Genomic DNA, 12,492 nt, shown 5'->3' with positions numbered 1-12,492 from the left:
AAATGAATCAAAGGCCACTACTGAGCTCAAACTATGAAAATTCTTAAAAAGAAACACAGGCACACATTTTCTTGAACTTGGATTACACCATGGTTTTTCAGATAGGGCACAAAAAGCACAAGCAAGGAAAGTAGGGGATCTTGGACATCATCGAAATTAAAAACTTTTGTGCTGTGAAGGACATCATAAGAAGGTGAAGACAATCCACAGAATGGGAGAAAAGTTTTACAGATCACAGAGCTGACAAAGGACCTGTATCTAGAATATACAAAGAACTGATGCAACTCAGCAATAAAAAAAGACCAGTGACCCAAATAGAAATGGGCAAAGGATCTAAACAGGTATTTCTCCAAAGAAGACATAGAAATGGCCAATAAGCACATGAAAAGATGGTCAACGTCAGTAGTCACTGGGGAAATGCAAATCAAAACCACAGTGAGATACCACTTGACACCCATTAGAGAATGTTCTAATCAAAAAGCAGCAAGTGTTGGTGAGGATGTTGAAAAACGAGCCCTCCTACACTGCTGGTGGGAGGCTAAAATGGTGCCACTGCTTTGGAAAACAATCTGGAAGTTTCTCAAAAAGTTAAACATAGAGTTCCGTAGGACCCAGCAACGCCAGGGTATACGCCCTGGCGAAAGATGTATGTAGGGTATACATTCTAGGTATATACCCAAATGAAATGAAAACATTATGTATGCAAAAACCTGTACAAATATGTTCATAGCAGCATCATTCGAAACAGCCGAAAAGTAGAAACTCGCGTATCGATCGGCTAATGAATGGATAAACAAACTGTGACACATCTATCCAGAGAATGAAATACTACTCAACTATAGAACTGACTGAAGTATGAATACATGTTCAACACAGATGCCCCAGAAAACATTACGCGAGAGAGAAAAAAAAAAAAAAAAAAGCCAGTAACAAAAGGCCACTCACTGTAATTCCATATCCATGAAATGTCCAGAATAAGTAAATCTACATGGAAAGGAGACTTGTGGTTGCCTAAAACAAGGGGAGCTGGGGGGAAAGTGGGAGGGTGATCACTAAAAGAAACAGGGTTTCTTTTGGGGGTGAGAAAAATGTCCTAAAATTGAATGTGCTGATTCTGTGAATTTACTAAGAACCATAGAGCGGTATGCTCTGAATGGGTACACTGTATTGTATGTGAATTGTATCTCAATAAAGCTGTTACCTGCTCCCGCCCCCTCCCGCAAAACAGGAAAGGAATCAGGAGCCTGTTTTACTCTGTAGGAACACCATACCACCTGTGGTCCCAACATCACTCTTACTTAGAGAGCCCCTTTCACCCTGAGAAGTGTCTTGATTTATATAATGAGTTTCTATCATCGCCCTATCACTGTGTGATATCAGGCAGATGGCTCTGCCCCTCTAGGTTTCATTTTCCCCAACTGGAAAGCAAGGTCTACCCAGTTCAGATCATCTTTGACCCCAGCGCTATAATCTCCTAAAGCTCTGCTTTAGAAGTTGTAAAATCCTGCTCCATTGATCATAGGGCTTCTCAATGCTCTGAAAGTTAAACCTAAGTTAGCGAAGAGTATAGATCACTGCGTGCCGGGAAACAGACGCAAGACAAAGCCTAATTGCTGAGTTTACTGGTTACTGATAATCAGAGTTCCCCAGAATTAAGCCACTAAGAAACGTGATCCAACCACTCCAATGCAGGCAAAATGCCCTAAACACTCCCTCCATGCATGAAAAAAGATAAACATTTAAATTGGGGCCGCACAGAAAAGATGAACCCTAGGAAACTTGGTAAGTTTGGCAGTCGTCAGCCAAGGTCTTCTTTAAATGGGACCTGGTTAAGTCCATCCAACAGGGCCTGCTATCATGACCATCAAGGTCATCTGATCACATAGCCGAATACTCATTTCCTAATCTTCCTTACCCATGATTGCTTAGGGCATAAAATTACATAAAAGGGGCTCAAGCAAAATATCATTCTGTTCTCATCCCTTTCATACTCGTGAGAACGTACCTGAAAAATAGTTGTTCTATCCTCTCCTTCTTCCTTCCAAGGGCACAGACCTAGGTCTATGTGGCCAGTCCTACACAAGCATCGTGGTGTCTACATCACCACTGCAGAGACAGGAGCCCATCGCTGGGCACTGCCAAAGCAGGTCCTTAGAAACGGAGTCAAGGTGAAAGCAGCAGAAGGCACAGAATAAGTCCCCTTCCCACCGATCCATCCAAGAAGCAGAAAGACAGATGCCCACCAGGGTCGCTGAGATGGGGAACCAACAGGAAGACAGAACACTGGCAAGCCACCTACATCCAGTCAGCAGTCCTGGTCATGGAGCCGGTTCCCAGAAAAGGTGAAGGTCGGGGGGACGCACAGCCTTCCCGGGAGGCAGGGGAATGGTCAGAAGGCACCGAGACACTCAGTGAACTGGCCTCCAACTAGGGAGCAAGGGGTTTCAGAGAAGATGGCCCTGCCATTTGCCTCTTTAAGATAGCAGGGCTGGGAAAAAAACGAGGAACATTCAAAAGCTGGAGGCCAAGAGGAAGGGAGAGAGGAGCCGCTGGCTTTCCGTACACCAGAGACTGCATCCGCAGGGTTCTGCTGGTTCGTGGGCTGTGATCTTCCTGGACTGGGCCGGCCAAGTCCCTCCCAGCCACAGCCCGCCAGGGGAGGCTGCGGCGTAGAGTGGTGCGGTTTCTACATCCGAGGGAATCCATTGGGCTGTGGGGTGGGGGCCGTACTTCACACGCTGGACTTTCGCTCAGAGGCCACATTTCAGGATGACGTGGTAGCCATCATTGCTCTCAGCTGCAAAGAGAAACACTGGACATTTCACAGGAAGAAGGGCAAGACAGCATGACCTTGGGGAAGGAGGGAGGGCACGGTACGGGTGTACCGGCAGGAGTCCCGCCACGGATATTGGCTCCAAACAGATGCATAGAGCAAAGGGTGCTAACAAAACCAGGCATCTTAACACACGCTTCATGGCAACGAGCCTTTCTACTACAGCCCTGGGCCCAAGGACTGAAGGCTCTATGTCCAAGAAGGCTTTGAACAAACTGTGGTTCTCGGGGTGTTATGGCCCCCAGCTCTCTGAAGGCAGCTGCTGGCTAGATCCAGAGAACAGGGGGGAAAGGAATGGCCCTGTCAGAGTCCAGAGTCTGTGACCCGGTCATAGGGCATTCATTCTGATATACTCCATACATTCACCTGCCCCAGGCCTAAGGAGGGTCACAGCTAGTCTTTCTGTCTCCTGGCACACGAGCTCCTTCTCAGACACCTTCCCCAAGTGGAACCTTCATGCCCCACCCCAGCCCCAGATCCCTGATCCACCAGGCCTACAGGCTGAGTGAGGGAGATCATGGAGAACACATCTCCTGGCAAGGATTTCCCCTTCAGAACAGACTATGGGGGCCAATCTCAGTAGTTCTCGCATTTCCAGGGCAAGGCTTCACAGGAAGTCTGCGTTCCTTTTCCCCAGATGATGTCCCCAGATAACGCTGTCTCCAGGGACCCACCGCGCAGGCAGGCCCCACTCACCCTATTACCCAGAGAGGAGGCAGGGGGCGCAGCCAGAAGGGGTGAGGGGGCTTTACCTTTCAAGGTACTGAGGATAAAACAAGACTCATCCTGGAAATTCTGCACCATCTGAAAGGCAAAAGACAGACCATGTCCCTTCAACAAGGACTTCCTAATATGAAAAGCCTCAGTGACACGGAGCTAAGCCACCACAGCTGGCGGAAATGACGGTCACTGTGTTTGCACAAATGCAGGAGAACGGTTCCACTAACACTTACTAAGGAAACATGAAACAAGATAAATGTACAAAATGATTACCATTTTAAGTAACAAAAACTGAACAGAAAGGACAGAAAGGAGCCTGGCAGGGAAGCAAAATGTGCACATTTAATACAGAACTACATGTTTGTTTGCTTTCGTTTTGCGTTCTCCTAGTTACTTGGTCCTCCAATCCCTACAGTGGCCACATTACAGAAGCGTGTGTGTGTACAATAGCAACAACGACAAAAAAATTACAGTGCTTAAAAAAAAAATACCTTGGTGATTGGTAGCCTCCATATATCAGACTCCCAGGAGGACCAATAGAAACACAGCGCCACCCCCTATGTGTACAAAGTGGCAGGAATGAAAGCATTACTCAGCCAAGTCTCTCCAGTTCTCATTCTGATTAACTACCAAGTGACCTTGGGCAAGTCAACCTTTTTCCTGCTGGTCCCCATGCCCTATCTGTAAAATGGGGCTGTTTCCATAACAGAAGAACAGAACCAGGGTGTAGAACAATGCAAACTGGTACCCGCTGCTGGTGGAGTGTTCAGCCATATGACCGCTGTATGAAACTTGCCCACAGGATCTAGGACATTCCTCCTACAGGCTGGGGTTCTAGATAAACTCCGGCACGTGGACACACAAAGCGCACCTGAGAATGTTTAGAGCAGCGCTGTCTGTTAACTAGAGGGGGCGCCTGGCTGGCTCCGTGGGAGGAGCATGGGACTCTTGATCTCAGGGTCATGAGTTCGTGCCCCACGTTGGGTGTGGAGATTGTTTAAACAAAAACTTAAAAGAAACTGCTAACTGGAGACCGTGCCTGTGTCAGTCAGCGGAAGCACGAACAAACTGTGGCCTAATCATGCTACGCCATTCAGTGCACCACTGGCCTCCAGCAGCATCTGACCTGTGTGAAATCTCAAAAATATACAGGGAATCGGGGCGCCTGGGTGGCTCAGTCGGTTAAGCGTCCGACTCTGGCTCCGGTCATGATCTCGCGGTTTGTGAGTTCAAGCCCCGCGTCGGGCTCTGTGCTGACAGCTCAGAGACTGGAGCCTGCTTCGGATTCTGTGCCTCCCTCTCTCTCTGCCCCTCCCCCGTTCATGCTCTGTCTCTCTCTTTCTCAAAAATAAATAAAAATTCAAAAAAAATTTGCTTAAATATACAGGGAAATGAAAGAAAGTCACAGAAAAATATGCTATTATTCCACCTATATCAAGTTTTAAAATAGGCAAAATTAAATATGTTGAGGAGGAACAAAGGAGCGATTAACACAAAATTCCGACCAGCAGGTGGAGGGATGGAGTGGAACAGGAAAGGAGCCCACAAAGGGGCTAACACAATATGGCACTAACCGGAGTGCAGGTATCGGACACTTAAGCATACATCTGCCATATTTCACAATATCAACGGAAAGAATATTAAAAATATACTTAAACATACCCCCCACACACACACAGACTAGCCAACACGATGGCAAAACCCCTTTCCAAATTAAAAAACTCAAGCTACATTTTACTGCCCCCCAAATCCTGCAAATCCATCCACCTGTCGACCCCTGCCCCTCCCTGCAGGGCCTAATGATGCATGAAGTACATTTATTCTATACTACTGGCCTGTGCCCTCTAGGACTCTTGGCGGCCCAGCCACTTGGGCATGCAAAGCCCTAAGCAGAGCCCACTTGGGCTTAATCAGTAACTCCCTTGTTTAATTAAGTGCCCTTGCACCTCAGGGGCTGGCTCCGCGGCTGGCCAGGCTGCCTCCAGCGCTCTGGCAATTAAGAACCAAAGGTTTCCAATTGATTCAGGGTTAAGAGGCAAGGAGACTTCAGGGGAATAAGAATCGCCTACTTAGCTGAGGTAGCTTTTGAGTTCTGTTCTCTGCTTCACTTGCTTAACTGCTCACTCTGGAGGGCACAGGGCAAGCTGGGGAAGGAACTTCCTGCAGGGACCCGTGAAATTGCAAGGGTTCCGCACATTCTTGGCTTTTGTCTTCACCAAAGAAATTCATTGTGAAATGCAAAGTGACACATTTTCCGTGCCACTACAGCAGTCCATCGCTCAGGATGTCTCAACCTTCCTGGCTACTCTAAAGTTAGTGCTCAAGTCGGGAACTCTGGGCTTCATCTTATCTGTGAAACGGGGGTGCAAAAATAGCTGCACTGGATTTGAACGTAATGACATGGAAGGAGTTCTGAACCGGTGACAAAGACAGCAAGTTGCAGAAAATGTACAGCTGGACCTTTGGGATGTGCGTGTGTGTGTGTGTGTGTGTGTGTGTGTGTGTGTGTGTTAAAGATTTTATTATTTTTAAGAAATCTCCACACCCAACATGGGACTTGAACTCACAACCCCGAGATCAAGAGCTGCGTGCTCCACTGAGCCAGCCAGGCGTCCATCTTTGTCATGTGTTTTTAAAACCCACACCTACACAACCTACACAACGCTCGGGCACATGACGGACGCTCGCACAAAACGTCGTCTGGCAGAATCCCTTCAAAGCTAACATAAACTCTTCTAGGAAAAGAGTGGGGAAGATAAGGACCCTTCACATTTGCCTTCAGCTGGTTTACACTTTTTAAATTTTTTTTAATGTTTGTTTATATTTGAGGTGGAGGGAGAGTGGGGGAGCGACAGAGAGAGAGGGAGACACAGAATCCGAAGCAGGCTCCAGGCTCTGAGCCATCCGCATAGAGCCTGATGCCGGGCTCGAACCCACAAACCGTGAGATCAAGACCTAAGCCAAAGTCAGACGCTTAACCGACTGAGCCACCCAGGTGCCCCGATTTACACTTCCTGACTTATACTAATTGTGAATTGCTTTTGAGTTCAAAAGGAGGGCAATCGCTGCCCCCTTGCCAACCTCCAGGACCAAACTGCCATGAAATGGGGGGCTCTCACCACCCCTATCTGGGGTCTCCTGGTGCCTGATGCTATCTTCTCATTTTATCCTTACTCCAACCTCCTTGGTGGGTATACTTATCCCCATTTTACAGCTGTGTAAACTGAGGCTCACAGAGTTACGTAAATTTGCCCCAGGTCACTCCGCTCCTGGGAGCAAGGTCCAGGCGGGGACACGCATCCAATCCCAAAGCCCACATCTGCTCTGCACTCCCAGCCACCGTTCGGGTGCCAATGCACCTACAGTCCTCTCCAGATGCTTTCAGAGTTCTCACAGGGGGCTCAGGGGGCTGCCCCGCCCCCATTAGCCCAACTGTGTTTATAAAGGGCTCATTTCAGGGGAGGTGGCACAGCCTGCTGTCTATGAGCTGGGCTCTACAGCCAGACACCAGGGTTCCCATCCCCTTACGAGCTGTGAGACCTGGGGCAATTACTCAGCCTCTCTGTGCCTCCAGTTTCCCATTTATGAAGTGGGATCATTTTACCCACTTCACAGGAAGCTGTTGGGATTAAACGAATCACTACGCGGGCACTTAGAACAGTAAGCAGCAGGTAAATACCGACACTCCTTACTGTTATTATCAAGAGGAGGGACCGGGATAGAACAGGCCTGAAAGCTCTGTTCTGCCGTGTGCAGGAATGCCTAAACATCCCGGCAAACCAGTTTAATTAATAACCCCCTCCTTAGCCGTGAGTGCGATCAGATCACCGTGTGCCCTCTGCCAGCGGCCGCTTGGGCCGTGTACAGGTCTGTGCAGCCAAGGACAGACCCGGGAAGGCTGCGGCGCCTCCACCATTCAGCACAGGAGGGCTCCGTTCTCTCACACGACCTGCATCCTCTCCATCACCCAGCCCCCTGGGACCCGCCGCCCACCCTCCTCCCAACTTCTTCCAGCCCCGACCGTGAGCACCCTGAGGGCAGGGGTGCAGTCTGTGCCGTGGCTCCTGCATGGCGCCTGGCTGAGGATGGGGCCTGGAGTGGACACTAGAAAACTATTTAGAGCCACAGAACTCTCTCCCCCTGCGCTCCGGGTGCAGTCAAGGTCATGTGGCACGCGGAGAAGACTTAGCGGCCATCTCTGGACGGAAGTCATCCCCAAGCCCCAGGGGGTGCCTCCCTGCAGCCCCAAGACCCGGGCCGCAAGTTGGGGCTGGGCAGCGCTCACCTCGTTGCTGACCACCACGTGGATGCCGGTGGGGCCCTGCCGATAGACTCGGTGGATGTGCTGGGGGGAGATGCTGTACAGGTTGGCAATCTTCTCAACCAGCTCCAAGGTGGTCAGCTCCTCCAGGAAGATGGCGTGGTACACTGCAGGGTGAGGGACAGGGCCTTCTGTAGAACACACGCCTGCTTTCTAAGAAGCCCACCCCTGTGCCCACCCCCCCATCAGTCACTGGGTTGTAAGGATGCCCATGCCCAGACTGATTCGCCAGGACCTGGCTGGAACAGGCACAAAGCCCCTGCACGGCCCAGTGACAGGGGAACCGCAGCGAGGCTATGGGTCCTCATTCCCGTACCCATCTCTCCTGGGGGGATCTTCCATAGAATGTAGAATTCCTGTGTCCGCCCCACACCCAGTGACACCCATTTAGGGTTGGGAGCTAGAGCGAGATCAGCTGGCACAACTCTGTATTTTAACAAGCTTCCAGCGGTTCTGACATGCGGCCAGACGTGCACCCTCGCAGGAGAGAGGAGAAATCCTGTGTCCCCTTTCCTTCCTTTCCGTTGCACAGAGGGGCCATAGGATGGCTTTGGGGGAGCAAAGAGCGGGATTTAAGGATAACTGCCACTTGACAGCAGGCGAGTCTTGTCCTTGCCCTTCCCCGCAGCACAAATACTACTCGGCTCCAGCACTGCGACCACAAAGGGAAGGGGTGCGCTGGGAGTGTCACCAGCCCGCTGGAAGACAGCAGTGACCCCGAGGCTGGAAACGCTTCCTTATTCGAAACTCAAACCCGCCAGGCGGGAGGCAACTCTGGGCTCCCGGTGGTGGACTACACACTCAGGGGTGGGGGGAGGGGTGCACAACCAGATTGAATTAGAGATTCCCAAACTCCTAGCTCAACCGAGGAACAGAGACCCCATTCTTACAAAAGCGTGTGTGCATGCATGTGCAAACGCACACACATCGGCTCCCCCTGAAGGGGTGCCAGCCAGGCAACAGATTCGCCGTCCCAGGATGTCAGACAGGCTGACCGGCCGTCCAACTCCGCAGAGGAGGTGGCCGCTGTGTGCTGCCCCTTCCTGTGCAGACACCAGCTCCAAATGCCAGCCTCTCTCGTGGGAGTCCTTTTTATAACACTTCTAACCTACCTGTGTTTAGGTTACCCTGCTCCACTTTTTCTGAGTTCACTCTGCCAACAAATCAGGCTGGCCACAAACACCCAGATGGCTCGCAGGCCAGCACCCTGTGCTGTAACCTTTTGTCACTGGCCTTGCCTGCCCCCAGCTGAGTGTGGTGCCCACCAGGAGTGCTTGGAGCGGCTGACAGGGTCAGTGAGACACTCCCCTGAACGCCTCCCAAGCCACCTGTCATCCAGGGTCTGGTGGGGGCAGCCTGGGGAAGCACGAGGCTCTAGAGTAGGCAATCCCAGGTTCAAATCCCAACCCGGCCACACGAGAAGCAAGGCCACAAACAATCTCTACACGTCCCAGAGCCTCGGGGCACATGCAGGGTCAGCTCCACGAGCTGAAATCCGTTCTTCACAGGCTGACAGTTGCAAAGCAGGGGGAGGACCCAGACATCCTCCAGAAGCGTACAGGCGCCAGACCCAGGGCTCAGAAGCCAGTTCCTGGGGTCCAACTGTTTGGGTTCTGGCTCTGCTTTGTACGACGCTGTCGTTTTGGGGCAGTTATCCACTCTGTGCCTCAGGGTCCCCCACAGTGAGACAACGTTCCCAATAGTTCCTGCTAGAAGCAAATAAGTGAGCACACGGAGCCCTTTGGACAGGGCCAGAGCGATCTGGAGGGACCTGCAGAGGCACACGGGGTGCTCCCTCACTCCCTGCAGACACACACAGAGCACAGACTCTACTGACGCTGGCAAGCGCCCAGAAGCAAAGCGCTTCCCCTTCCCTGCATGGTCTCGCTGAAACCGCACGCCTTGGGGGTTGGGTTGCTGTCTCTATTTCACACATGTGGAAGCTGCGGCACAGGCCCTGGTACCCTGCCCGAGGCCACACTGCCAACAGGCCACACGGCCGGCACTGGGCCTGACCTCAGCCGTGTCCTCTCACCAAACTGCCTCCAGACTAGACTGCCGACCGGAAAGAGCCACGTGCCCCTGAGGTGCTCCTCAGCCCTCGTGCGGCCACCAAACCACATGGGAAAGACTTATCCAGCTGGGGGAAACCACAGGAGGCCACACTGCGGGAATATGGCCACTGAGTGTCACCTGTCACCAGCCTGGGAGCCAGAAGGCCCCACTCCCAATACCACAAGTGGCTAAGTGGCTCTGGGGGAACACACCCCCTCCCTGGGCCTGTTCCCCAGGTAGGAAGGAAGTACGCTGGACCACACGTTCTGCGGGATGACCTCCACCTTAAAACATTTTGATCCCAGGAGGAAGTTGAACAAAAACTCGTCTTGCACGAAGCCGGAGTGAGATGGGTTCAGTGGCAACGTTCTCTGCAAGAGGACTCAGGCTGCTGCTACATCTTCCTGTTACTCTGCCAACCCCTATAATCGGCCCTGGGTTGGGGAGGGGTGCCCACAACTCACCACACAGACTGCTGTCCCCACCGCCATCCCGCTTCTGCTGCAGGGGCGCTCGGTTCTGCTCCAGCTCCTGACAGACGTAAATGGTCATCTTCGGCCTCACATTCCTGGCAGGAGCAGAGGAAATAAATAGCGGGGAGGGGGGAGGGGGGAGGGGGGAGGGGGAAGGGGGGAGGGGGGAGAGGGGATGGGGGAGGGGGAGGAGGACCAGGCTCTGTTGTTCCGGAACGTTCCAGCATGCAGGGGCCCATACTTGTGCTGGGCCTCTACGGCTGCATGTGGGCTTGCCTGCAGGCAGGAGGTCCCACAACAGGCCATGAGGGCACTCTGCCCAGAACACGAGGCTCAAGACACAAGGCGTTTTTTAGGGTGGTAACAAGCGCAAACACCTTCTCCGGCTTTCCAGAACTCAACATGCCCACCGCCCTCCATCCTCACACACCCAGCGAGCTGGAACCTCATTTTACAGAGGAGGAAACTGAGGTTCACAGGGATGAAGGCTTTAACCCCGTTGTAAAACCCGTAAGAGGCAGATCAGATGTGAGATTCACACCGCAGCTCTCTCCCTCCCTCTAAAACTGGGCTGTTCACGTGTGAAAGTTAAATGAAATTTAAAAGTCACATGCTCAGTCACATTAGCCTGAAACCAGGCACCCCACGGCCACACGAGGCCGGGGCTGCCGTACTGAGCGGAGAGGCCCAGACCACTTCCGCCACAGCAGGTGGCTCCCTCAGACCCAGCCCCGCCCTCCAGTCTACCCAGAGAACCGGGCGTTGCGGCATGAGGCTGAGTAGCCAATCCAGGCCTCCTTCTGGGAGGAGGCAGCTGGAAACCCAGGACCATGAAAGCCGCTGGGCACCCAGGGAGAGGCTGACAGCCAGAGCCAAGGCTCCTGCCGATAGAGAGAGAGAGAGAGAGAGAGAGAGAGAGAGAGAGAGAGTGAGAGAGAGAGAGAGAGAAGGGGCCTCCGGGCAAGATGAGCAGCGGCTGGCCGGCACAGCCCCGCCCCACCCCCCATGACCCTGATCCCCCCTCAAAGGGCCTCCTTCTGCACCTGTTCCCTGAGGAGCCCTGTCCCTACCAGCCAGCCCACCGGGATGGGGCCTCCTGCCACCCCCTGTATCCAGCTGGACACTGACACCCACCGGCCTTTGATGGCATTAAAGAGCCGGATCCCATCGGCAGGGCCACAGATCTGGACCAAATCGTCTCGAGACATCTTAAGCAAGTCAGCACCTAGGTAGGTAAATGAGGCCACTCATTAGTGGGACACACAGAAAAGGTCCCCTCCCTGGGCACCTGCAGATGCTGCACCGTGGGTGGGGGGACAGGGAAGAGTCTGCCTCATCCTCAGGGAGCATCAGACATTGCAGGGAGAAAGAAACAGCAAAAAGATAAACATCAGAAAACCACCGCACAAGAGAGGAGTAGTGTTCTCAAAACTCAAAAATCGGGCATCTATGAGAGCTGAGAGGTCCTCACAGCCTGTGCCTGCCTGCCACTCCCTCCACACCGTTCACCGGCACGTAACATATGGGCATGGCACCCAGCACGGGATGCCGGTCGCACATGCACTTGCCTGAATACAAAAGTACATGGCTCGCCAGAGGCGGCCGCTCTGAAGGCACCCGTGCTCCCAGCGCACAGATCAAGAGGCAGAATGCTCCCACCCCCCACAGGCCCCTCGTGCCAGCCAGCCCCCCTCCCTGCCAATGGGGAACTGCTGTCCTGATTTCTCACAGGCAGGACTTTTGCGTGCGTCTTTGAAACTTACATAAGTGGAACTGAATTGGCTGTGTTTTCTGATGTCTGCTCCTCCCTCCAAGCTCTATTTAAGGGCTCGTTCATGCTGTTTGTGGTTATACATCATTCATGCCCTTTCTTAGACATTATTGGCTGGGTGCATACACCACACTCACGTGTCCCTTCTGCCGATAGGCACTGGGCATGCTCCCAGTTGGGAGCGATTATGAATAAGGTCTATGAACATCCTCGTCTGCAGATACAGTCTCTTCCTCAAAGCTCAAGGAGTCCTCTACAGGCTTGTGCCCATGTGGACTCTCCGAGGCACAAGTATGCTATGAGCCTTCTGCTGAAAACC

The 12,492-nt window shown here is 52.5% G+C and overlaps 1 protein-coding gene across 1 annotated transcript in view; it reads right to left on the bottom strand.

Annotated features, from left to right (window-relative positions):
- Positions 1-347: 347 nt before the first annotated feature.
- Positions 348-12,492, bottom strand: part of TFCP2L1 (transcription factor CP2 like 1) — a 95,509-nt gene continuing 83,364 nt past the window's right edge. Inside the window, exons 14-18 of the mRNA XM_040474662.1 lie at positions 11,537-11,627; positions 10,394-10,497; positions 7,839-7,981; positions 3,586-3,637; positions 348-2,797 (exon numbers count right to left, since the gene is read on the bottom strand). Of these exons, the coding sequence (XP_040330596.1) occupies positions 2,751-2,797; positions 3,586-3,637; positions 7,839-7,981; positions 10,394-10,497; positions 11,537-11,627 (437 nt within the window). The 3' untranslated portion in view covers positions 348-2,750. The remainder of the gene's footprint in view (positions 2,798-3,585; positions 3,638-7,838; positions 7,982-10,393; positions 10,498-11,536; positions 11,628-12,492) is intronic.

Source organism: Herpailurus yagouaroundi, unplaced genomic scaffold (genome assembly GCF_014898765.1).
Source record: "Herpailurus yagouaroundi ecotype Mexico unplaced genomic scaffold, PumYag 140, whole genome shotgun sequence".
Taxonomy (NCBI): Eukaryota; Metazoa; Chordata; class Mammalia; order Carnivora; family Felidae; genus Herpailurus; species Herpailurus yagouaroundi.
The sequence above is the reverse complement of the archived record's forward strand: the minus strand, read 5'-3'. Positions and strand labels throughout refer to the sequence as shown.